At 48.1% G+C, this 25,893-nt stretch overlaps 1 protein-coding gene and 1 long non-coding RNA gene across 4 annotated transcripts in view; one reads left to right on the top strand and one right to left on the bottom strand.

The window, feature by feature from the left end:
* Positions 1 to 20,602, top strand: part of SGMS1 (sphingomyelin synthase 1) — an 80,035-nt gene extending 59,433 nt beyond the window's left edge. For all 3 annotated transcript variants that reach the window (XM_079312532.1, XM_079312534.1, XM_079312533.1), the window contains 5 exons: positions 8,956 to 9,739; positions 13,179 to 13,296; positions 16,065 to 16,218; positions 16,854 to 17,020; positions 19,098 to 20,602. In XM_079312532.1, the coding sequence (XP_079168658.1) occupies positions 9,141 to 9,739; positions 13,179 to 13,296; positions 16,065 to 16,218; positions 16,854 to 17,020; positions 19,098 to 19,277 (1,218 nt within the window). In that variant the 5' untranslated portion in view covers positions 8,956 to 9,140 and the 3' untranslated portion in view covers positions 19,278 to 20,602. The remainder of the gene's footprint in view (positions 1 to 8,955; positions 9,740 to 13,178; positions 13,297 to 16,064; positions 16,219 to 16,853; positions 17,021 to 19,097) is intronic.
* Positions 1 to 25,893, bottom strand: part of LOC306805146 — a 408,612-nt gene that overhangs the window by 100,347 nt on the left and 282,372 nt on the right. The gene's annotated exons all lie outside the window — the stretch shown is intronic.

Raw genomic sequence — 25,893 nt, 5'->3', positions numbered from 1 at the left:
AATTTCCAGAACAGTTAGATGGCGAGATCTGAGCTTTTAATCTTCTTTTATTTCTCCTTCTTTGTGAACCTAATTGATCATAACTTTTGAGCCGAGGTGAATGTGTAAAACGAATTTTGCAGCCTTTGAACACACTGCAGTGACTTCAAGTGACTCTGCTTGTGGTCTGTGCAGTTGTTTGACATGTACACACTGACACACCATTGCTGTCAGTGTGGAAGGAAGAGTGTTTTCAGTGTTGTTTTGTGATCTGCAGTTCTCTCTCAGTTAAAATTGTAAGGAATGCTTCATATTTCAGAGAGGACATTTGTGAATTCTTGTTCTTTGGGTTCAGTGCCCACTTGTTGTCGGCAGGAAGATTGGAGCACGATTTGCTGTTGTCCCAGATCATCCATGGGAACATTGTCACATCTGACATGCATTGGGAGCAGCAGAGTAGGAGCAGGAATGAGTAGGAATAATCTGACACACAGTTAAAGGGACTTTGCAGCACTGGGCAAGGAATGGCTTGGGTTTCTGGAGACCAAATTCTGAAATTTGGAGCTTGTTGAATCATCAAGGTGTCACATTCAGTGCCCAAAACACAAAACAATGAAGTTGCCTATAAAAGGCTCCCTTGGAGCAGGGACCAGAGCTGCTCTGAATTGTTTGGCACCCCTCTTGTGGCTGTTGAGGAAGGAGGTGCTGGATGGCTGCACTGGGAAGGGGAGGATTTGTGTCCCCAGCCACACTGGGCTTGCTGGAGCTTGTTTTTGCCATCAGGGCCAAGGCCAGCAGTGGCAGATCTCCACTGCAAACAGAGGGATTTGGCTGCCTGTGATGGAGAGTAGAGAAAGGTTCTGGGATTTGGCAAATAAACTGAGAGGGTTTTTCCTGCTTGTAGCATAACCACAAGAAGGAAGATGCCAGGGCAGTTAATCTGTGATGTCAGGAGACACACATCCCCACCATACAAGCTGTACACCCATAACTTGGCAGTCAAGATGGTTTGGGATTTTTTTTTCCTTTTTCTTCCCTTTCCTGTGTTTGTGATTTTTTCTAGACCAACTATGCAATAAGAGCCTTCCTCTCCTTCCTGCAGGTACATATCTTGGAGAGACTTACTTGATTTTTGTTGCAACTCTGAGCAGGTATTGCTGGAAAAATGAGAACTCTGTGTTCAAAAGTTCAGACTATTTATACCAGAAATAATCTTGAGTATGTGTGGTGTTTTGTCTTTCAGACCAAGGAACACTCAGTGTTACATGAAACTAAATTAATAAAGACAAACCCAGGGATTGTTACGTTTTCCAAGAAGAATGGCATTGAAATTGAATAATGTTGATGGTGTGTCTTTTGGGTGGGTTTATGAAAAGTAACAGCTGAAGTGCAGAGAACAGCAAGAAGATCTATTGATATTCACATTTTGACTCTGGAGGCTTGGAGTCCTTTTGATGTGGGTCTGATGTGTTGGGACTTCAAAAGTAGGATGTTTGAAATAAAATATTTATATTGCTAATGAAATATGGAAATATTATTCTAGGCTGGGAATCCTAGCATGTAAACTTAGTTTTCTTTTGCTTTAGTTACAGCCCTGGCAAAGACTGTTGGGAGGGAGCAACTGTTGTGGTCTGGCTACTGTCTCGTACATGGCCAGTAACAAACCCTAATATTAAAAAAATATGTCAAGTAACTGATTTAAGTCTGCAGTGAGGATCTGTTTTCTCTATGATTTCTGCCAGGTTTCCATTTCTTAATCTGCATGGCTGGTTTGGCAAATTATGCTGGAGTCTGCATTTCAGAGCCACATTACCATCAGTCACAAGACTGCTGTCTGTGTTTCCTTGGGCACAGCTTCCCTTTCTGTTCCCATGATTTTTTAAATTTTAAATTCATGCTGCCACTTAGATTCCCAGAGGTTTCCAACAAATCTGACTTTCTAATAATAAATGGCTTTTAGGTAGTTCACTGGAGGTAAAAAAAACCTCACAAAAAACCTAAAACACCTGTACTGACTGAGTTAAAATATGGAGCATGTCACAAACGTTTAGTCTCTCCTTATTTTCCTGCTTCCATCCTTCTGCCCTGCCTTGTAGGGAAAAAACCCCACCCTTTTTTCTGCCTTTTCTATGTTTCATCTGTTTTCCTTTGAAGGTGTTTTGTTGTTTGTGTGTCAGTCTGGGGAGGTTTGGGCAGTCTCAGGAGGATGCTCTGCGCTCTTCCGTAGCGGATTGTCTGCGGGGTTGCAGGAGGACGCAGGGCTCTATTTCCAGCCCTGCCCTATCTCTGGCTGACCCAGATCCTGAGGCATCACAGGGATGTGTGTTCAGCTGTGCTGGGGACAGCAGCCAGAGCTTGCTGCTGCCTGAGCACAGAACCCACAGGCACTCAGAGCTGCTTCTGTCCAGATCCCACGTGGGCAAGGTTTGAGCGTGGCATGGTGCCCACAGGGCGTGGGTTGGTTTGGGGGGTGCTGGGTGGGTTGGTTCTGCTCACTGAAGCATTGCAGATCCTGGTGTTTAAGCAGATTATTCATAAAATCACAGAATGGTTTGGATTGGAAGAATATTAAAGCTCATCCAGTTCTGCCTTCTGCCAAGGGTAGGGACCTTCTACAGGTGCTCCCAGTCCAGCCTGGCCTTGGACACTGCCAGGGATCCAGGGGCAGCCACAGCTTCTCTGGGCACCCTCACAGGGAAGAATCCAGTCTAAAGTAATTTTTAAAGATTTGTGATGTTCTGTTAATGTTTTCACACCTCCCTTTGCATTTGGGGTGGGGAATGTGGATTTCCTATTGCAGCTGTTCAAAAATAAGCCAATACTGGTCCCACTTCCATTGCAGATGTTGATTGATTGATTGATTTATGTATTTATTAGGATTGAGCCATTAGGCTTGTGGAATGGAGTACAAAATAGGATGGGTACTTGGGTTACCCCTGGAATGGGCAAAAAGGCTCTGGGCCTGCCTCTGCCCCCCTGGCTTTGTGTGACTTCCCAGCCTGAAATTATTGCAACATAAACCTGCCCTTCCCTCCTCCCTGCTCCATCCTTTGCATCCCCAGATCATTGGAAGCAGGATTTCCATCCTGGGAAAATAAAAGCCCTGCTTAGCAGCTGCTCCTGGGGTGAGACTGCTGGTCAGGTGAGGCCCCATCCTGAGTGTTTGCTGGTTTTCATAAATTCTGCCAAGCACCAGGAAGATGGGAGAGGAAGACAGCTGAGGTATAGGGCTATAAATCACAGAATTAGGGAGTTGTTTGGGTTGGAAGGGGCCTTAAAGAGCATCCAGTTTCAGCTTCTGCCACAGGCATGGACACCTTCCCCTAAGGGTGCTCCAAGCTCTGGTGGGGTCTCATGGAGGGAAATACTCTCTGGTGGTGTTCCCATCTGGAAGTGGGACCTGTTTGGTTATCTGAATGTGCTGCAGGTACTTTGGATTTTAAATCCTCCATGCTCAGCTCTGGGCTTGTGTTCTGAGCTGTTGCACCCGTGAGTGAATCTTCATTTCTGGGTGGTTGTTTTTTTTAAATTCAATTAGGGTAGAAAATATATGGTGTGGGTTTCTTTTTCTTCTTGGTATCAAGTAATTTAGAAAAAGCTAGGCTGCTCAGGGATTTATGTAGTATTCAGGCAGGGCTTTTTCTCCTTCTGAAGCTGTGTAAGTAGCTGCTTAGGGAATGTGGGTGTTTCCACATTTCCATTTTCATCCCAGCCTCTCTTTTCATAGTAGTAGCTCCACTTGCTCTGGCTTACTGTCCACAGGCCAATGTTTTCCATCTGGGGCTGACCTTGGAAACCCATCTTGAAGCTCTGTGCAACTTGTGAGCCCACCTATGCCTCAGTGTTACACTTACAGCTTTTTTACATTTGCATATATTTGCATTTCCAGCACAAACCCAACTTTACTGATCTGTTTCACACTGCTGGTAGTTTCTTGCATTTTAGTGGTGAGAAGGGATGATGCTGGCTTGGAGGCAAGTCTGTCCTGGAGGGAGGGAAACACTGCTTGAGAGCTTGTTAGGGCTATCCAGCACATAATTTGTGGCAGGCAGCTCCATTTCCTTGCAAATTGGTGCTTGTCAAGTACAGGATGTCCAGTTATTGAGGTGTCAGAGCATTATTGTTGGCCATGATGAAATGCCTGGAGAGGAGGTGGCTGTAGCAGTGACTCAGGCCCTGTGAACAGTTTGTTTTGTGCTCTAAAAGCACAGGACAAGAGCTCCCAGCTCTTATCCTGGGCACTCAGTCTCTGTGTGACTCCTGCTCATCAGTGGGGTTGGGGAATTCACTGGAGGGCTGGGTTGTAAAGCATTAAATCCTCAGTCTTTACAGCAGCTGGGTTTCTCCTGCTTATTTATGTGCACACATCAGAGTTTGTTTTCCAAGGGCCAGAATACCATTATTGTATCTTCCAGCTGTGCTTATGAGCCTCTCTCATTTAGACTCTCATTTTTCACCGAGGGTTGGATCCTCTCAACTTTTCTGGGCTGTCTGGGGAGGATGCTGAGGGTTGCAAGTGGACCACACCCACTGCCTCTGAAAGGATTTCCTGGCTCCTGGTGAGAGAGTTGCTGAAATAGCTTATTATTTGACTGATTCCTATAGTGACTGTTGCCCTGGCAGCAAAGCTTAGAGAGTAAAAGCACAAACATGAGCAGGGCACAATTTGATTTTGGAAGGCTTAAGTTTGCTTTGCTTTGGTTGGGTTTCAGAGTGCTTTAGGAGGAGTTTTGAGATGAGCAAACGGATGTGGGAGGTGCTTTTTTGCTGGTTTAGGTGGATGTGGTTTTGTCTCTTCAGTGTTAATTGTGATACTTAACAGTTTGTGCAAGGAGAAAGATGTGGAGCTATTAGAGCAGGTCCAGAGGAGGCCTTGGAGATACTTCAGGGACTGGAGCCCCTCTGCTCTGGATCCTGCCTGGGAGAGCTGGGGATGTTCTCCTGGGGGAGAAGGCTCCAGGAACACCTCAGAGCCCCTGCCAGAGCCTAAAAGAGCTCCAGGAGAGCTAGAGAGGTACAAGGGATGGAGGGACAGGACATGGGAATGGCTTTAAACTGCCAGAGGGCAGGGATAGATGGGATATTGGGAAGGAATTGTTCCTGGGAGGGTGGGCAGGCCCTGGCACAGGGTGCCCAGAGCAGCTGTGGCTGCTCCTGGATCCCTGGCAGTGCCCAAGGCCAGGCTGGATGGGGCTGGAGCAGCCTGGGATAGAGGAAGGAGTCCCTGCCCATGGCACTTTAAGCTCCCTCCCAAGCCAGATCATTCCATGATTCTAAGTGTGGAGGAGTAATCAGCTGATGATTTCATGGCTGTTTATGTTGTTCTTTAACCAGAAGGGTTGATGCTCCCTCTTTTGCTCCTTGTGCCCAGCTGCATCTCAGGAGAACAGGTCTTGATAGGCAGGGTTGCAGCAGTGCACACCAAATATTTGTTTAACCCTCTGAGGTAACTGTGGCCAAGGTGTAGATGGAAGTGGTGGTGGGAATTACTTCCCATGTTTTGAGTTAGCACTTCAGTGTTTGCTGGGAGCAGGAAAAAAGGTCCTGTAAACACAAGGAGGTGTGAGCTGGAGCCCTTGATGAGGTTATTTCATCCTGCTCGATTTTGTGTGGGTGTTTTGAGGTACTGGTTTTCCACAGCATCATTATCACGGTGCAGTTGGTATTGTTATGATAATCACATTGTTATTTATAATTCCTTGGGTTCGGGCTCCTTAATGAGGCAGCTCTGCTGTGGATGGAGGGGATTTTTAGTCACCCAGGCTAGAGAACCTGTGTCACAGCTGGGGAGGTTTGTGTGTGCCCCATCCTCATGGGACCATGCCGAGCCTGGGAGTGTGGCCTGACTGCAGGTGACACTGGTCCCCACCTTCTGTCCTGTGTGGAGAAGAAAAGACCTTCTTTGGAAGGTAGGGGGTCATTTCTGCAAGCCTGCACCCCGTCAAGCTTTTGTGGATACACCATAGGGAATGAGGAATTTTTAATGTGACAAGCTGGAAAGTGTGAGTAAAGAAGCTTTTTTTTTTTTTTTCCCCTATTCCTCCCCCATTAGACAGGCTGTGAAAACAGGCTTGAATAATAAGTGGTGTTAAAAATTTTGGTTGGTTTTCCTCATTTTAACTCTCAGTGAAAACAACTCATCTCCATGGCCTGTGTCCTTGGCAGAGGATTACCTTTCCTCCTGTATCATTTACTCTGGTTTTACAAAAGGTGCTTGATAGTGATTTACACTGGTGGTGGGAAAGCAGCAGGCTGGGATTGCACATTTTGGATCTGACTGTAGTTCCCAGCAATATTGCCCAAACCTGCAGTTTTACTGCAAGGCACACATTTGTTGGTTTTTGTCAGACTGCCAGGCCAGGCATCCTGAGGTCACACCAGCATTTTGGGACTCCTGTGCCAGAATCCAAGTGCTATTGGCAGCTGGCAACAGATTTTTCCATCTGGAGCTCATCTTAGAACCTGCTGGCAGCTTTGCATGGAATGTAATCAGGGAATGGTTTAGGTTGGAAAAGCTCATGGAGTCCAGTCATTCCCCCACCACTCCCGAGGCCACCACTGACCCATGTCCCCAAGTGCCACATCTACAAATGTTTTAAATCCCTCCAGGCAGGGATGGTGACTGACACTGTCTTGAGCAGCCTATTCCAGGGCTGGACAGTTTTAATTTTTCCCAGTGTCCAGCTAGACCTTCCCTGGCAGTGGGGATGTAATTTGAAGGTTGGCTACAGGCTCCTGACCTGTGTCTGTGGGATTCCAAATCCTTAAAAATGTAGTTGGGGTGGATAGGAAGCTGCTCTGTCAGGTTCAGGGATTTGGGATACTGGGAGTCAGGCACTCCAGTGTTGAAAACTGGAAAGATTTAATGAATATTGGCCCACAGAGTGCTTGGACAGCCCCAAAGCCAGGCTGGATTGTAACCCAAGGCTTGGAGAGGCTGTGAAACAGTACAGGGAGCTGGGCCCAGAGCTTGGGTGGGGGAACAGCATTAAAAATAAATAACTGGCTTTATCAACAATGTGAGGCACCATCCTGGGAAGCAACAAGAAGTCTGTTAGGGTTGTCTGTTGGGAATTTGTGCTGCCAGAGCCAGGATCTGAAAGGAGCACACGGAGACAGGCGGATGGAGCTGAGCTGCTGCTCAGTCCCAGCCTTGTAGGAGCTTCTAATGTGGGTTACCATGCATAATTCAGGCCATCCTTTTTCCATGTTCAGAGCTCTGTAACTAAATACTGATTTGCTAAACACAACTTGAATAATGAAGCAATCTGTGGCTTGAAAGCCTTCCTCAGTGTTGAAAGAAAAGGAAGCAAACAGAGCTGTATCCTCACTTCTGCTTTAAGACAAGACAGGGATGCACAAAGTGGAAGAGTCATCTTCATCCCTGCCTGCTCAGTGGATTAAAATATGTGCACATTCCTGGTGTGTCCAGTAAGTGAGAGGTGGCCTGTCCAAACTACTGCCAGCCCTTCCATCCAATGCTTTTTCTTTTCTCTTCCATCACACTTTGTTCCATGTAAAACCAAATTTAAAGCTTCACCTTGTGTTTATTGCTGAGCTTAGAGGTAACAGGTCAGAAAATGAATTGATGTGCAGTGTGGTCATGTTTGTGTAGGAGTAACGCTCTGTATCTGTTCTGAGCCACTTCAGCTCAAATTGTGCCAGTAGAGTAAATTATTTTGGTTTTCCTCAGCCACAGCTTCGCTCCCTTCGATGAAACACAAACACTTGGGAGCCTGTAAGAGGCTAAAAATACTCTTACAGCTGATAAAGGCTTGATTTGACTTTTGAAAATATGAAGTGGTTTTTTTTTTCCCTGTGCTGTTACCTTCTCACTTGATGTTTATGAAGCTGCAGCAGGACACGTGGTCTGTGGGATGGTGGGGCTTCCACTGCTTTCCTCTCCTTGCTCTGGGGAGGAGCAGTTTTGGTTGGTTGGTGGTTGAATAAACACCTCAGGCCTGAGGATTTGCTGCTGGTGGTCACTGCTTTGTTTGCTGCTCGTGTCTCAAAAATTCAGGAAGAGATTCCAACCCAGTAATTTCTGTGTTCCTGTAACGTTTGTACCGGAAGCGATCAGCTTTTCTGAGCTGTTTCTGCAATTCATTGAGTATAGAAATTTCTTACCTAGTTCCTCTTCTTTATTTGGTTTTTTTTTTCCTTCTGGTTCCTTTTTTTTTTTTTTTTTTGCCAACAGAAAACATTTCTTTGAATTGGGGCAGTATATCCTAGAAAAGGTCAAATCTGCCTCACAGAGCTGCTAAATATCTGCAAACCTAAATGCTTTGGTTTATTTTCAGGCTAATCTGCTTGATTATTGATTTTCCTGCAGCTCTTTTGGCCCAGAGAGTAGATCCTTGCTTATCTACATCAATTTTTCAGTGTTGATGACTATATGTGCAACTTGGAGGAGTTCTAGGGTGGGTTGGACAGGGCTTGGAGCAAGCTGGTCTCATGGAAGGTGTCCCTGCCCCATGGCAGGGTGTTGGAATGGGATGAGCCTTGAGGTCCCTTCCAACCCAAACCAGTCTGGGATTTTGTGATTTTATGATTTTTGCCTTGTAGAGTTAAAAACAGGTTCCGTATTCAATCACTGGTGCCACACATTGCACTAGTGTAAGAGGGAGCAAAGGTTTCTATCACAAATAGTACCAAACATCTGCTCTGTAGCCCTGAAATCCATGAGTGTGAGAGGAGTTTGGGTGCTGCTTATGGCCTAGAGCATTGAAATGGAAAATGTAACAAATAGAGAGCAGGAAGGAGGCTTTCCACAGCTGCAAAGTGGTGATAAATCTTTTAAGAAATCAACTGCGAGCTGGGGGAGGATAGTGCTGTGTATACAAGGCTGAAGCTCAAATCTGCTGCTGTGTTCCCACCAGAATCTGCTGTCCATCCCGAGCACAGCTGGCTTTGTACGGGAATTTTGGCTTTGGCCATGAACTAATGCCTGATCTTGTGTTTCCTCCCCCTGCCCAGGAGGAAGAATGGCAGCACGAAGATGAAGTAGCGCGTTTCCTATGCTGGCGGCGGCGGGTGCCGCTGCGGGCTGGCTGGGGACGGGCTGTGCCATGGCCCAAGCCTGTGCCGGGACGAGATGAAGCCCAGGAGGAGCTTCCCGCCGCGCCGCAGCCGCCCGCTCTGAAGCCCGTGTGCCTGGCGGCATGAAAGAGGTGCTGCTCTGGTCACCCCAGGAGGTGGCCGGCTGGCTGGCGGACAATGCCGTGCCGGAGTACTGCGAGCCCCTGAGGAGCTTCACCGGGCGGGACCTCATCAACCTGACGGAGGAGGATTTCAAGAGATCCCCTCTGTGCCGGGTGTCTTCCGACAGCGGCCGGCGGCTGCTGAACATGATCGAGGGGCTGAAGATGGCTCAGCACATGGAGGCTCACAAGAACGGCCACGCCAACGGGCACGTGCGCGGCGCCGCCGGCCAGAACGGCTTCAAGCTCAACGGGGTCCCCAATGGCTTCAAGAAGGAGATGATCAAGATCCCCATGCCCGAGCCGGAGCGCTCGCAGTATCCCATGGAGTGGGGAAAGACTCTCCTGGCTTTTATTTATGCACTTTTTTGTTTCGTCTTCACCACGGTGACTATCTCGGTGGTTCATGAACGAGTGCCTCCCAAGGAGGTGCAGCCTCCCCTCCCAGACGCATTTTTTGATCGCTTTGATCGGGTGCAATGGGCTTTTTCTATTTGTGAAATCAACGGCATGATCCTTGTAGGACTGTGGTTTGTTCAGTGGCTGCTCTTAAAATACAAGTGAGTAGAACCTTTTCAAAACTTGAGTGCTTCTGACGGCTTTTGGAGGGCAGATGCTGGTTTGCACCTAAACAAAATGAAGCTTCTTGTGATCTTTTTATCTCGGTTTTCAGAGCTGAAATAGATAGCAAGCAGTGTGAGCTGCTTGTGCGGAAGGAAAAGGTCCAAATGTTCCCTGAGAAACTGAGCAATACATCATGCCTGCTGGTGTTTGACTACGTGGTTAACTTGAACCTTGTTCTGGGAGGAAAGCCCTGGGTTGGATGAAATGATGTTCTGAACTCAGTGTTTGTTAAGAGGGAGCACAACTCATGCTCCTGTGAGGGCAGCTGTGAGCCAGGATCCAGAGGAATGGCTGGAACTGGACCATGGCAGGGTCAGGCTAGAGATCAGGGCAAGGTTCTTTTCCAGAGGGTGCTGGCGCTGCCCAGGCTCCCCAGGGAATGGGCACAGCCCCGAGGCTGCCAGAGTTCCAGGTGGGTTTGGATCCTGCTCCCAGGGATGCACAGGAAGGGATCGTTGGGATGTCTGTGAGGGGACTGGAGCTGGATCAATGATCCCTGCAGGTCCCTTCCAGCTCAGGATATTCTATGGTTTTGAACCCAGGGGAAACATCTACAGCAGGCAGTGTGGAATTGCCCTCAAGAAGGAGGTGTTGGGTTAATAGGGCCATACCAGGGATCAAACACCCTGTGGTGGAGCTGAGCAGAGCCTGTAGGTGAAGAACAGCAGAATCCTTGGAGAATTTGAAGCAGGGAGATGTGGGTTGAGTTGATGGTAACATACTTATATTGGTGTCACTGGCAGATGTGAAGGTCCTCCCCTACCACGTTCCCCATTTGCTTTGGGGTGTTTATTTTTATTTCTGTTACAGGATCACAGAATGTTTGGGTCTGTAAGGGACTCTAAAGGTCATCTCATTCCAATGAGGAAGTCCCCTTTGGAAGGGCCTTCTCTGGTGTTAGGGGAAGATGCCAGGGAGCCCCAGACCCTGGTCAGTGTATGCACTGATCATGAAATGTTTTGAAGACCAAAATCCCTCTTCCCCCCCTTCCTGTGAGCAGAGGGATCAAGGTCCCAGAGGCCCATGCTGTGGCTGAGCAGCAAAAAGAGAAGAGCAGGAGAAAGGGAAGAGCAGGAGAGGTGCTGGCAGGAACAGGAGCCCAGCAAGGTGGCTTTATCTGGAGGATCTTGTTATTGTGGTTTTGGATAGTGCACACCAAAGGGGTGGTGACTCAGTGCTACAGAAAGAGCTGAATCCTTTTATGCTGGGGTTATCCCCTCCCTTTGAAACTAAATTCAGGAATAAAGGGAGGGCATTGGGCCAGATGGGCCTTCCTCACTTCTGCTTCCTCATCCCTGGAAGTGTCTAAAGCCAGGCTGGATGGAGCTTGGAGCAGCCTGGGACAGTGGAAGGTGTCCCTGCCCATGGCAGGGGTGGAACTGGAAGGGATTTAAGGTCCTTTCCAACCCAAACATTCTGTGATTCCACGATTCTAATGCTGTCCATGGTGTGGGATTGGGCTGGTGTCTCTCCAGAAGGCAGGAGCAGGTTCTGGCTGGGCAGAGTTTCCACAGGGAGCCCAAGGAAGCTGCTGAGGCAGATGAACTTCTCTGGGAAGCATTCCCAGATGCTGTGGGTGAAGCACAATGCCAGGACTGGCCATGTGCTTGGCTCATGGGGCTGAAGGAGCAGCTCTGCTGAGGTCTGCAGAGCTGGAATGGAGCTCTCTGGGCCAGGAATAAGTGTGGAGGTTGCTGGCTGGCTCTGAGTCTCACACTCATGCAAATCCTCTGGAGAAAGGGAAATAGGAGGCTTTTTACATTTATTTTTCTTTAGATTGCAGTGCAGAGCTCTTACAGACTTTCCTGAGGTAAAATATGCCAAATCCAGCAAAATCAAGTGGTAGTTATAATTTAAAATGCTGCCACTTCTTTGGTCTCTCAGAATATGATCCCCAACCCCCTGTTTGCCTTGATGTTACAAAGAAAAAAGCAGGTTCATGTCTGGTTATAAAAGCCACAGGGGTAAGATCTGAGGGGAAAAGCTCTTCAGATGAGAACCCCTGCCCCACTGGAATGGTGCCCTCCACACTTAAATTTCAGTAGGTGGAGCAGGATTAATAATTATAATTCTTAACTCACAGCTTTGCCCATTTTTATACTAGGAGAGGGAATAAACAAGTCTGGAATACTGTGTTACAGCAGTGAGTACTCCAGTGCAAAATGTGTTTACCTACCCTGCAAGAGTTGGAGTTTTCCTGATAAATTAAGGCACTCAGAGTGTTACTGATCAGGCACTGCAAACTCATAGTCCTCCAAGAGTGGAGCACTCCAGTTTAATAACTGTGCCAAAAGTCTTGAAAAACTTAAAAGGTGGCCAATTTTGAAAGAGCTCAGCTTGATAGGAATATTATTTTTTTAAAAGTGAGCAAAATAGCAACCATGAATTCCACTGACTGAAAGGAACCTCCAAGAAAGAAAGAGACTCTCTAGAAGGGCCTGGAGTGCTGGGTCACAGGGAATGGCTTCCCAGTGCCAGAGGGCAGGGATGGATGGGATATTGGGAAGGAATTGTTCCTGGGAGGGTGGGCAGGCCCTGGCACAGGGTGCCCAGAGCAGCTGTGGCTGCCCCTGGATCCCTGGCAGTGCCCAAGGCCAGGATGGATGGGGCTTGGAGCAGCCTGTCTTCCTTTGAGGTGTTTTTAGGTGTTACCCCAGTGGGGGAGTTTTGGGGCTGGCTGTGCCTCCTGAGCCCATCCTTTACCCCAGGTGCTGTGCTGGTTTTTCAGAAGCACCTCAGGGTAGCCCAGATCTGCATCTGCCCTCTCTGTGAACATCAGCCCTCACTAATAAATATCTCTGCAGCTGTGGCTGCTGAGTGGCTTCCCTGCAGACACTCTGTCCTGCAGCCAGAGCAGCTCTGCCTTTTTATTTGGGAGCTTTCCTTCCTGATGTGAACTGCTTCCTTTATAATGCTGCTCAGGAAAGATGTGTTCTCTCACTCCTCTGGTTACAAAGGGGAGCCTTTGTAATCACTAAATTGTGTGTCATCTGAAATAAACTTACTCCTTTTCATCTCAGAATGAAAATACTGTAACTTCATGCCCTGCCTCAAATAGGAAATTGGGAATGGCCCCAGCTGATGGAGGGGTGTGGGGCATGAAATCCCCTGTAATGTCTTCAGCACCCAATCTGCACAGGCTCTTGCATCCCAATCCTTAGATTTCCTGTAATCACCTCCAAGGGCAGTGTGAGTTGAGCTGCTCCTGGTGTGGAAGGCTTGGGAATATTTGTGGAGTAGTTCAGCATTCCCAGATGTAAGCCGAGTTTCCAAAGCATCAGGAGAAAACAGCTGGTGGTTTGTTTTGTTTACCTTTGTGGATTTTGTTTGCCTAGAGTGACCTCCTTGTTTTTGCCTGTTTTTTCTGCCTGCCAGGTCTATAATTAGCAGAAGATTTTTCTGTATAGTTGGCACACTATACCTGTACCGGTGTATTACCATGTACGTGACTACACTCCCAGTACCTGGAATGCATTTCAAGTGTTCTCCAAAGGTAAATTCCTTCTGCCTGCTCTGCCATCTGTGTTTCCCCCTCGTCCTGCTGGTCCCCAAACTGCTTTCTCAGGAGGTGTTTCTCAGGGAGGGGATTCTGCCCTTCTGCCCTGCTCTCATGAGAGCCCCCCCAGCATTCTGTTCACAGTTGTGGTGCCCCCAGCCAGGCATGGAACTGTTGGAGCAGGTCCAGAGGAGGCCATGGGGTTGTTGAGGGGACTGGAGCAGCTTCCCTCTGGAGCCAGGCTGGGAGAGCTGGGGATGCTCAGCCTGGAGAAGGGAAGGTTGTGTGGGGACATCACAGCTCCTTCCAGGGTCTGAAGGGATACAGGGAGCTGGAGAGGGACCCTGCAACAGGAACTGGAGTGACAGGACACAGGGAATAGGTTCAGAGTGTCAAAGGACAAGGATAGATGGGATATTGGGCAGGAATTATTCACTGTGAGGGTGTTGGGGCCCTGGCACAGGGTGCCCAGAGCAGCTGTGGCTGCCCCTGGATCCCTGGCAGTGCCCAAGGCCAGGTTGGATGGGATTTGGAGCAGCCTGGGATAGGCTGGAAGGTGGCCCTGTCCATGGCAGGGGGCACTGGATGAACTTTAAGCCCAAAGCAGCCCAAACCATTCTATAATTTTTATTTGAGAGTGCTGGTTTGGTGTGACAGGGACATCCTTCTGCAGGTCACTGGCTGCCCTCTCAGTGGAGGTGGTGACAGGTGCTGCAGGGCAGTGCATGAATTCCCATCCTTTTCAAAGCACTGAGCTACCCAATTTATGTGGCATTTTCAACTAATTTGCATGATTAGCATGTTCTTGTCCCCACTGAAGCTGTTGAAGGTGCACAACCTTTGCCATGTGTGACTCACTGATTTCTAAATAAATATACACCTCAGTGTGTCAAATCCAAATATGATTCATAGTTGAAAATGGCCCAGAGAGACTCCTGCACATATTTTTGCAATTCTATTAGCACAAGGACTTCTCACCTCCTCCCCAGTCCCCAGTGACTCTGAGGGATAAATCAGGCTTGTGAAAGCTGTGGCTGGAACCAGGCTACTGGGACAGAGGTGCTTGACCCTTGTGCTCAGCCTGGAAGGATAATTCACATGCTCAGGGTGGAGAAGGGGCAGGGCTGTGGTGTTGCTCTGGTCAGCCCAGCCTTGCTGGAATCCTGGGGCTGGTGGTGCTGTGATGCAGTTGAAGCAGGAGAAAGGGCAGAAGCACAGCCATAAATCAGGTGGCAGGTTGTAAAATTCACCCAGGTACAGGTTGTAAAATCCTGATGGGACTTGATCCACGTGCTGAGGTACAGGTAGTAAAATCCTGATTAGACTTGATCCATGTGCTGATCTTTGATTGTTGTTTGGGTGAGGATTGGCACATCCAAACAAAGCCAAAATGCTTTGGTTCCACGGGGAAGTCCAGCCAGTGTTTGCCAAGGCAGAACCTTTGTGGTTTTTGGAGGGATTTTGGAAAGAGAAGTGAGTGGGAGAGGATTCAGCACTGTGTTTGAGCAGCCTGCTGCTAGGAAATTAAAAAAGAGAGAACACAGGTATTTAAGGGCTGAAGTGAATAAATCTGTTTGGGGAATTTGGGGAATTTACAGCGTTGGCAAATCCTTCTCATTACTCAAGTAGAGACAAGCAAGGGCCCTGATAAGATTAAGGAGTTTCCTTAAAAGCTTTAAGTGTGCTGGTGGGAAAAGAATAACCTCTCAACACCTTATTGAGTTCTATGTGATTGTGAAAAGTGGGCTTTGGGGAGCAGTTTAGTGTTTTTGAGCAACTGTTAGCAGGAAATGTTTAATTCCTGCAAAGAACATGCTCAAGTCTGTCAGAAATTATTAATTTTCACTTCTTAAACCGAGGCCAAGCTTTAAAATCAAAGCATGATGGCCAGCCTGGGGGATCTGTGTTTCCTTCTGACAGTTCAATGGTTTCCATGGATTTTCAAACACCATAAAATGAGGTGAAGATGAAGCACATGTGTGCATTGATCTATTAGTCCCTGCTTCTTGATGGGTCCCAGAGATTCTCCACACATCCTGCTTGTCCCATGGCATACATTTTTTGTGGGTTTGTTTAATATTTTGCTTTGGCTAAGAGCTGAGAGCAGCAGAAGTCTTGGGCAGTGGCAGCTGCCCTTGGTCACTGGGGACAGGGAGCAGAGTGTCCTCACAGGAGGGACTTGGTTTGCTTGGATTTGGCTTTCCTTGGGCAAACTGAAGTTTTTTCAGGAATGCTCTGTGAGCCAGTGCCATGGTTGGGGGTGGAGGGAGATCCCTGTCTGGCACTGCTCTGACAGACACCACAGATGTTTCTGTTGGAAGGGGAAGTGGAAAGAAATAATCTTGCAGGCTTTTCCAAGGCCTTAGGGTTTGGAGAGAGATGCTCTTCTGTTCATCAGATCCTGTTCAGCCTGGGCAGTTCCTCCTGGTTTCTGTTGGATGAGCACCAGTGGGGCCTGAGCTGTTACCAACATGAACTAAATTAAACCTCATTTATTTTAGAATGTGGTGCCTCTTGAACAGAAGGAAAATCCCACCTGAGCACCAGCTACAAAGCATCAAAACACTTGTGTCTCATTTCCAGTCTTTTTCCTGCTAGAAGTGTGTTGCCAGCTTTAGGGAAAGGCTGAGGATTTATTTATCTGCCGATTGATCTTGTAGATCAAAGCAGAAAGGGAGAAGAGCCAAAAGGCCAAATTGCTGGTTGAAACCATTGCTTGGAGCTGTGATGTTTTACTGTGCTTCTGTGTTTTGCTGTCCCACCAGCTTTTTGGAGACTGGGAATCTCACCTGAGAAGGATAATGAAGTTGATTGCTGGCGGAGGCTTGTCCATCACGGGCTCCCACAACATGTGTGGGGACTACCTGTACAGTGGCCACACCGTCATCCTAACCCTCACCTACCTGTTCATCAAAGAGTGTGAGTGCTCTCCTGGTGTGGGGCTCCTCCCTGGCTCAGCCATTCTCTGGTGCTCCCTAACACAGTTCCAGTTAAAATTCCTGCCTTTTCCACCATGAGAGGAAACAGCCTCCAGCTGGGTATTTGGGAAAAGTTCTTCACCAGAGGGATTGGAATGGTTTAGGTTGGAAGGGAGCTTAAAGCCCATCTCATCCCACCCCCTCTGCTATGGGCAGGGACACCTTCACTATCCCAGGCTGTTCCAAGCCCCATCCAGCCTGGCCTTGGACACTGCCAGGGATCCAGGGGCAGCCACAGCTGCTCTGGGCACCCTGTGCCAGGGCCTGCCCACCCTCACAATTCCTTCCCACTATGCAATCTGAACACAATCAGGTTAATTTGACTGGCCTGGGTATATTCAATCTTTCTCAAAGATTTCATAACCTTTCTCATTTCCAAGAATCTCATTACCCTGAGTACAATTTTAAGCTGCACCTTAAGAGATACATTTTTTGTCATCTCAGCATTCCTGCTCTTAATCTCTGCATAGGCATCTCTGTATCAGCCAGGATTGCAGTCCATGACCTCTGCTAATCACAGCAGAAGTCCTGATAAGGCTCCACTTTGTAGTAACCCCTGCTTGTGCTTCCTTGCAGATTCCCCACGGCGACTCTGGTGGTACCACTGGCTCTGCTGGGCGCTCAGCATGGTGGGGATGTTCTGCATCCTCCTTGCTCATGACCACTACACTGTGGACGTGGTGGTGGCTTACTACATCACTACAAGGCTATTCTGGTGGTACCACACAATGGCCAACCAGCAAGTGAGTTCCTGCCACTCCTGGGATGCTCCTGCTGTAGCCTGGGATGGGGGAATATCCAGGCTCATGTCCTGTGGAGAGTCCCCCTCTTCCCCCCAGCTGTGGGTTTGCAGGGGAGAAAGAGGCATCATTAATTGGGTTCTTCTTGTGTCTTGACCACAAAAATATGGGAAGGTCTTCCTGAAGGCAGGCAGGGCTCTCCTGCCCCTGGGTAACCTCAGGTGGCCACAACTGTGATAGAACAACAAACCATTTAGATTCTTTTGCTTTGGTTTTGCTTTGTTTGGTTGTTTAGGCCAGCTGGGGTTTTAGTGTGTTCTGTGACTTGTGCCACAGGTCTCTCCAGGTACAGGAGGAGGCCTTGCTAAAAATAAACTGGTTTTTGAAAGTGTTTCCAAGAGGTGGTGAGTTCTGGCTGGTGAACTGCTGGAGCAATCAGAGAGGAGCTGCCAACACTGAGGAAAGTGAAACCTCCCCTGCTCTGCCAGGGGAGATCAAGACAAGGCTCTTCCCCAGAGGGTGCTGGCACTGCCCAGGCTCCCCAGGGAATGGGCACAGCCCCGAGGCTGCCAGAGCTCCAGGAGGGTTTGGGTCCTGCTCCCAGGGATGCACAGAGTGGGGTTGTTGGGGTGTCTGGGCAGGAACAGGAGCTGGATCCATGATCCCTGTGGGACCCCTCCAATTCTGGGTGTTCCATGATTCTCTGAGAGAAAATGCACAAGTCTTTCCCATGGATAGTGCACAGGGGAGTTAAGAGACATTTTTAGGTATGTGGCAACATACTGGTGCCCAAATATTTTCTGTGCTCATAGTCAAAGATCTTTTGCTTATCTGTGGCACATGCTGTTAATTATATTTAATAAAGACCTCCTATGATGGTAGAAGATGAGTTTTTATTCTGCCAGTGCAGATTTTTAGATCCTATCACAGAATCATCATGGAATGACCTGGGCTGGAAGGGGCCTTAAAGGTCATCTGGCTCCAGCCCCTTGAAAACCTTGTAGCTCTCACCTTGTTAATTCCCCTGGTTTGGTGCTGCCTGGAGCAAGACACCACAGCCAGGCCTTGTGGTACATTTGTAGCCAAATGCCTAATTCAAATTAGGTGCTCTTTGATGTTCAGTCAGTTTGGGAGGTGCTGTGACAGGAGTCTGTGCCCATACTGCAGCTTTTGTCACACCGCCCCAGAGGATTCCAGGCTTGTGGCTGTGCTCCTGGGCTCTCAGAACAGTAGCACTCCCCAGCTGGAAGTGCTGGAGTCAGGAATGCCCCAGGTCCTGCTGAGGACTTGCTTCAGCAGGGCCCTTGGTGTGGAAACATTCCTGTTCTGCTGCCTGATGTAACTCAGGAGGTGGCTCAGAACTGCTGCCCTGACTGCCAGAGTGTTGGGAAATCCCTGGATCCTTCCCTGAGCACACATTGGTGTGCTGCTCTTCCTTGTGCCTGGCCTTAAAATTAAAAGCAACCATGGATTTATTTGACACATGAGCATGACAAGAGATCAAGCTCAGTGTACAGCCTATTGCTTGTGTGTTCCTTTTGGGTGGGTGGATGCAGGGATCCCTGGCTCTGGCATGGCAGACAGGCAGCAGGGGGGTTGGATATTTCCCTTGGAGCCTGCCCACTCTGTGTGTGAGCTGGGGCTCACTCGTGGCTGAGAGGAGCAAAGGGAGCAGTCTGGGAGCCTGGGCAGGGCAGGCTCTGACTCCCTGCAGATGGGTTGGGACGTGCCCTGCTCATGGCCCCAGGCACACAGCCAGGCCCAGGGTGGTTCCTGAGCCATGTGGGGTTCCAGAGGCACTTGGGGAGCAGCCGTGCTTTGGGATGGCGCGTCCATTCCCAAGGGAGAGCAGACTCATCTTTGGGCTGCTCATTCCTTCCCTGTGGGCCCCTCAAACACCTGAGGTCCTGTAGACAATGGTGAGCAGCATTTGGTGTGTGCAGGGGCTGGGATCAGTTTGGGAGGTGGGATTTTGGGAGCAGCAGAAGCAGAACGCCGCCACCAAAAAACCTCGAGCGAAGCCACGCAAATGCAGATTTTCATTTTCAGTAACGCTCTTTTTGTCCTCCTGTCCCTGCAGGTGCTAAAAGAAGCTTCCCAAACTAACCTCCTTGCACGGGTCTGGTGGTACAAGGCCTTCCAGTACTTTGAGAAGAATGTCCAGGGGATCGTGCCTCGCTCCTACCACTGGCCGCTGCGGTGTCCGGCGCTGGCGCGGGGCCGGCCGGTCAAGTACAGCCGCCTGCTGAGCGACACGTAACAGTGACACCAACGGTGCCACCGCGGCCCCAAGGACCTGTCCCAAGTGCTCACAACTCCAAGAGAAGATGCCATAAACAGAAACCCACCGCTCCCTGACCCTTTCTTTAGCAGCTCCCTGGACCTGACCTGTTCAGTTACCTGGTAAGCACTGTGATCTTTTTTTCTCTCCAAAGGATCTGCGTTGGACAACAATAAAGAGAATTTAACTGATCATGCACTGTTATACATTTCTTGTTGATAGAGTTGGGATTTGCATTTGCCCATCACCATGTTCCTTTGTATATGATGCGACAACATAGATGAAAAGCTTTTATATCATGAGTTCTGGTCTTTCCAGTCACGTCTGGGAACAAAGCATATTATTTTCTTGGGAAAACATACTTTTCATATCTCTTGCCCCAAAGATTGGGCTGTAAGCCATTTTCTAGCAAATGACTATATGAAGGTTTCTAAATATCTGCCTTGGGTGAAATCAAGAAATCTTTCTACCTGTTGCACCGTGCTACGAATAAGATGATAGACACAGAAAGGTTTGGTAAATCCTGATTTTGTAGAATCTGCAGTGACTGACTGTGTCATAAAGTGCAAAAAAAAAAAAACCAAAAAAAAAAAAAGAGAAGAAAATGTAAAGTGATTTTCTAAGTATTTCCTAACTTTATTTTTCAAAATGTGTATGAAAAAAAATTAAATTTAAAAAGATTTTTACATGTCAGAGAATAGAGAGTTAAAAAAATTTAAAGAAAATGCTTCTTGGGAGAGAGAGAGATTTGTCTATGTTTCTAGTGCCTTTCTTGTCTTGATTGTATGGTCAGTAGGCAGTCTTAAATGTTTTTATTTAAAATAAAGTATTCCATGAAAGCAGAATTATATATACTGTATAATTACTAATTTTTGCATTTATAGCTAAATTAAACTGGAAATTTGCTTATAATGTTGAAGTTGCCACGTGTAGGGGAAAACCTCCCACGCCACCAAATAAAAAAAGGGTCCGACCTTGCTCACACATTGTGGGCAGGTCAAGCTAAAAAAGTATCACTTTATTGTCTACTTGGTAGCTGGGTTTTAAAAAGCAAAACAGCCATGAATTCCTGTTTTTTAAGAATTTTGCAAATGATCACTGAGTGAACTATGAATAGTTTCTCCATCCCCTTATTGAACTGTTGTTGAAAAACAACAAAGATAATCTATTTCTTTAAAATATTTGTGCAGAAACTGCATGTAATTCTAAGTTTTCACTCCTACCATACATACTGTATGTTTGGGGAAGTCTCCTACCCTAAACTTGCCAATGTGCAGAACAAAAATAGTTTTTATAAAAAAGAATGAAGAAGAGAAAAATATATATATAAATATATATATATATATATATCCATTCTGTATTTTACGTGAAGCAGAGTTATCTTCTGTAGGTTTTTTGTGTATTCACAAGGTGATATTTGTATTGTAAAACAACAATGGTGAAGGAAAATAAAAAAAGGCTTTTGAAAAATGTAGTTTCCTTTATCTTTTTGATATTCAGTTGAAAATTTAAAGCTGGGTTTATTCTTCCAAACCTTGCCTTTAAGTTGTTGTTATTGCACTGTAGGCCATCCATGTGGACTGTATGGAAACTGCATTGATATGGAATTGCTGTTGGGCAAAACAGTGCCTTATCTGAAATAAATGCTATGCAATCGATGCCGAGCGGGCGGGAGGAGCCTTCCTGGGAGCCATCTCCAGGCCTTGAAAAATCTACCCCACAACTGCTGGGATGCAGCACAGGGCAGGGGGGCAGCCCTTCCCCAGGAGCTGCCAGTCCTGGCCCCTGGGCACCAGACAAAAAAGAGAGGAGAAGCCAATTTCTGTGCGTCCGTGGTGGTGAAGGTGTCATTTCTTCTTTTTTTTGGTTTTTGTTTTTTGGGGATGTTTTATCTCCACCTCTCTGCCCTGTTCCTCAGCCCTGGAGAGCTGGTGGGGGTTTTGCTTCTGCTGCTCTGCCTGGCTGTTGCTTGGGATGCTGAAGGAGAGCAGCTCGTTCCTTACCAGTTCTGTGTCTCCCTGGGAGGGAGGGAGGGAGGGAGGGAGGGAGGGAAGGAGGGAGGGGTTCCTTGGCCAAACCCTTTGCAGAGCTGGGTGGGAATTTAGGGCTCAGCTCTGCCTCCAATCCACAGCTTTACCTTGGCAGCTTTTGGGGCTAAAAGTCAGTTTTTAAAGAGTCCAGCTGGTTTTTGAGAGAGCTCACGCTCCCAGACGTAACAGGAGGAGTAGATTTTTCAAGACCTGGCATCACGCACATCCGAACCATTGACATAAGTAAATGTATGGATATATATGCACATGACATTAAATGGAATCTGCTGAATCCTGCCTTGTGGTGTCTGACTTACTGCATGGCTCTGGCTCCACACTGTCCCATCTGTGCTCGGGCAGGGCGTGCTGCTGCCTCAGGAAGGGAGCCTGGGAATGTGGGACTGGGGCTCAGCAGTGCCCTTGCTGCTGGGGGAGGGGGCCAGGGATGGATTTGGGACAGAACTGCTGTGGAGCTTTGCTGCGTTGTTCTCCTCCTTCCTGAGAGTACCTGCCCAGATGGGTTGGATGGGATGTGGCTCGGGGTCAGCATGGTGCTGGTGGCCAGAATCCCACATTTCCCACTGCATTCCCCCCAGACCTCAGGTAAGATCCATCCACAGCCATCCCTCAGCCTCTGCTTTCTGGAGAATGCAGCCAGGGGTGGTGGGGCTCACACTTGGCCTGTGAGCTTTGTGCTCCTGGGCTGAGATCCTTGGGTGACTTCCAAGGACAATCTTGATCCAGTTAGAGGCTGAACCACCACTTCAGCAATTCCCTTGCCCTGGGCACTGGTGCATTGTTGCCTCTCCCTTGCTTGGTGCCCATCAGAGAGGTGAACACAGCAGACTGCAAGTCTGTAAAAGCTGGAATCCAGTCCAACAGAACTCGTGGATCTCCTCATGCTGTGCCAGTGAAACCATCCTCTGCTGAGTGCTGAGGGTGTCTGTAGAGGACAGGCAGAGCCAGGTTTGGGTGTGGAGGGACAAACCTGAACAGCCCAGTGCAGGTGCCAAGGGGTTGGAACTGGGGAGAGGGGTCTGCACCAGAAAGGGCTGGAAAAGGCCAGTTGAAGGTGGAGAAAGACAAACCAGGATCTTTGCCAGGAGGGCGGGCGAGTCCTTTAGCACTGCCACGTGGGGAAGGTTTTAAACCCATAAACACAGGGATGGGAAGTGCCTGAGGAGCATGAGCCAAGCAGGGGCAGTGATCCCTCTGCTTTCCTGTACTCTGGGAAGAGCAGTCCCATCAACTTCCCTCTCCTGCTTTTCCTCAGGACACAGCTTGATGATCCTTCTCTTCCTGGTGCCAGCGATCAGAGCACTGCTGGAAGACAAGCCACAAGTTCCTGTTCTGGCAACTTCTCCCACCCAACTCAGCAGCTATTGGCCACAAATCTTTGCCAGAAGGATCTGTGGTTTCTTTTTGCATCCTCTCAGTGCCTCTCCTGCCCCTGGCTGTCCATGTGCACAGGGCAGGGAATGCCAGTGAGCACTGGGATTTGGGCACGACACCCTGTGCACATCCCCTGTTTAAATGAATGTCCAAACACCAATCTGAGGCATGTGATGGAATTACTGGGATTCTGCAGGACCAGGAGTTGGATTTTGATGGGTCCAAATCAGGATATTCTGTGATTCCACGATGATGGGAAGGAGCAGGTGCTCCAAGGTTTGGGAGCAGACTCACATAACCTGGCTTTCAGCAGCAGCAGCTCAGCCCCTGCTGGCATGAGTGGGCACAGAGCACCTCACCTTGTTCATTTTCTCACCATTTTTCCCCCAAAAAAAAACCCCCAGTGGGACTGAATTTGGATCTGCATTGCTGGTTTTGGGTCTTAAGGTTTTCCCATTTTTGTGCCAGAGCTTTTTAGCTTGTCTCTTTCTGGGAGCAATGCTTCCCACATCCCAGGGAAGTGCCCTGTCCCTGGGGCTGCTGCTGCCTCTGATAAGGGATGGCAAAATATTCTCTATTTGTGGTGAAGCTTTAACCCCTGGATAGATTTCAGGCACTTCACCTGGGGAATTTTGGGGTGTTCACATGTCTGGACATAAATTATTAGCATCAAAAGCCACCTGGTTGTCCAGAAAGGCAGGAGAGTTCTTGTTCTTGAGGCCAGACAAGAGAGGGTGGGGAAATAAAGGAGAGGCACCCCAGGACAACATTTTAGTTACATTTACTAAGTATCCCTTCATTTCAGCTGGAAATCTCAGTGACCTGTGCAGGCTTTTGAGTTCAGAAACTGCAATTGCTCCAATTTTGCTACTTTCCATTCAGCCTGCCCTTCCTGAACTCTCCCTGCCTGCTCCCAGCTCTGTTTCCAGCAGGAAAGTCAGTGTTTGCCACCACAAAGAGCTGATCCCACTTCCAGCTGCAATAGGGGAAGCTGGGGAAGAAAATCCTAAAGCAGCCAAAGCCTGGCAGGGCTCTTGCTGTCAGCTCTGTGCAAACTCTCCTGAGTTTGAGCAAAAAGGACTTTGGCCATTGTCTGTTAAATAAACAACATTATGTAACAGGTCTCCTTATTGCTGGGCAGGCTCAGGGGCTCTGAGAGCTCCCAGGATCTCAGGCTTTGGGGAACATCTCAGCTCTCTACAAGCCTCTCTCATTTTTTTCCCATTTTCTACTCAGGACCTGGCCAGGGTTTAGCAAGCAGGCTGGAATCAAGGTTCCTGTCCTGCAGGGATGAGTGATGCTGGGGAATTGCCCATCCTTTCAGGTGATCCACGGTGGCTTCTCAGAAAAAAAAAAGGGATTTTTGCCCCCTAGAACAAGGAGGGGCAAAAGGCTTGATTCAGCCAGTTTCAGTAATCCCTCCATGCTTTCTAATTGAAAAAAAAAAAAAAAGGATTTTCAGTCTCTTCATTGCCCATCAGAAGAGTTTCTGCTTCAGAAGGTTTACAGAGAAGATTGTGGCCTGAGCATTTTTAAGAGAAGAGTTTAGTTTCACCCAGTCCCAGCTTGGATGGTTTGCAGAAAGGGAGCTCTCCAAGAGACCAGGAAATGCTGGTTTTAAAGTGAAATTTGGGTGCTGTAGGGAAGGACCACTTCTCTGAAATGATCTGGTCTTGCTTGGGAGGGATGAGGAACTGAAAAATGTGGAGAGGAAACAGAAGCAAATGCCTCATGGGTTTGGGGTTTTTTTCAAATTTCAAAGCAAATTTTCATAATTTATTTTGTTTATCCTGTACAGCTGTGGTTTGAATCCTCTTAATGATTTGGAAGCACAAGGTTCACTGGTGAAAGAAATGGACATTTGTCCATTTGTATTGAGTGGATTCCCTTCTGTCAGCTTTGCCAGATTCCTTCAGTGGATCCAGTAATCCCAAGTGGGTTTGAACAATTTCCTGCTGAGGATGAAATCCCTGTGCTGTTTGCAGCCCCTGGATGTGCCTGGGGAGCTCAGAGAGTGCAGTCCTGTGGTAGCAGTGATGGGGAGGAACCTTTTTCTTCAGGACGATAAAGATTGTAAAGAAAACATCACTTTCTTTAGACTCATTTGGCACAACATGGTACCAGGAAGAAGCTGGAGGACTCCTGGCCTTGGGAAGGAGGATGGTCTGTGGGAACTTTTTGCCTTCCTCACATTTCCACAGGCAGGGAGGAATTCAGAGGGATTTACCAAACCCTTAGCACTTCAGTTGAGGTCTTTGCAGCCCAGAAAGTGCCTTTTCTGCACCAAATAACACCTTGCTTTTGTACTTCTGGGCCTGGACACAGTCACAGGGGGAGATGGGGAGCTGTGTGTCCCCAGAACCTCATCAGGAAAACAATTTAAAATATTCCCCAAGTCATGTTTTGAGCTGCCATCAGTCTTCCTTTTCTTCCTCCAGCCACAGGTGGTTTCAGCTGTTTTAATTTTGTGAGGTGAGGCTTTAACTCTTAACAGTCCCTTAAAACTCATTCTCTTAGCTTTTCCTGATGCTCCAGCAGATGCATCAGCAGCAGGAAGAGCTCTGTCTGCCCCTGGCTCATCCCTGTCCCAGCAGCTGCTCCATGGTTTTGTCTGTCCAGCTCACACTTGGGGACATTCCCAGGAGCACAGGGATATCTGCCAGCCCACTCAGGCTGCTCTCCAGGTTTCCAGGGCCAGGTTTCCAGGTTCCTTAGGAATTACAACCAGATAAGGTATCAGGAAATCTTGTTTCTCCTCACCAGCCAGTTCAAAAATCACGGGGCGAAGGGCTGAACGTGACCTTGAAGTGCTGACGCAGACTCTGCCTGGAATGTTAACCCTTGGATCAGGGATGCACCACAGGAAAGGTGAAAAAAAACCCCTTCAACCTCCTGAGAGGGGATGGAAAATGCCATAGGTGCTCCCAGCTTTTAATTCCCACCACAATGCTGGAGGGAGGAAGGGCTATGGCTGGTTGGATCTTCCCTCCCTGCTGCACCATCTGAGGGTGTGATGGGTCCTGGCATTCTGGGAAGGAGAAAAATGCCAAAACCCTTTGGATAAAATGTGTTTGAGCAGCTGGAGAATTTATCCAGGCTTATCTGGGACTTTAAACAGGTTAAAAAAAAAAAAAAAAAAAAAAAAAAAAAAAAAACTGGGTTTTAACAAATAA

Source organism: Erithacus rubecula, assembly GCF_903797595.1.
Source record: "Erithacus rubecula genome assembly, chromosome: 9".
Taxonomy (NCBI): domain Eukaryota; kingdom Metazoa; phylum Chordata; class Aves; order Passeriformes; family Muscicapidae; genus Erithacus; species Erithacus rubecula.
The sequence above is the reverse complement of the archived record's forward strand: the minus strand, read 5'-3'. Positions and strand labels throughout refer to the sequence as shown.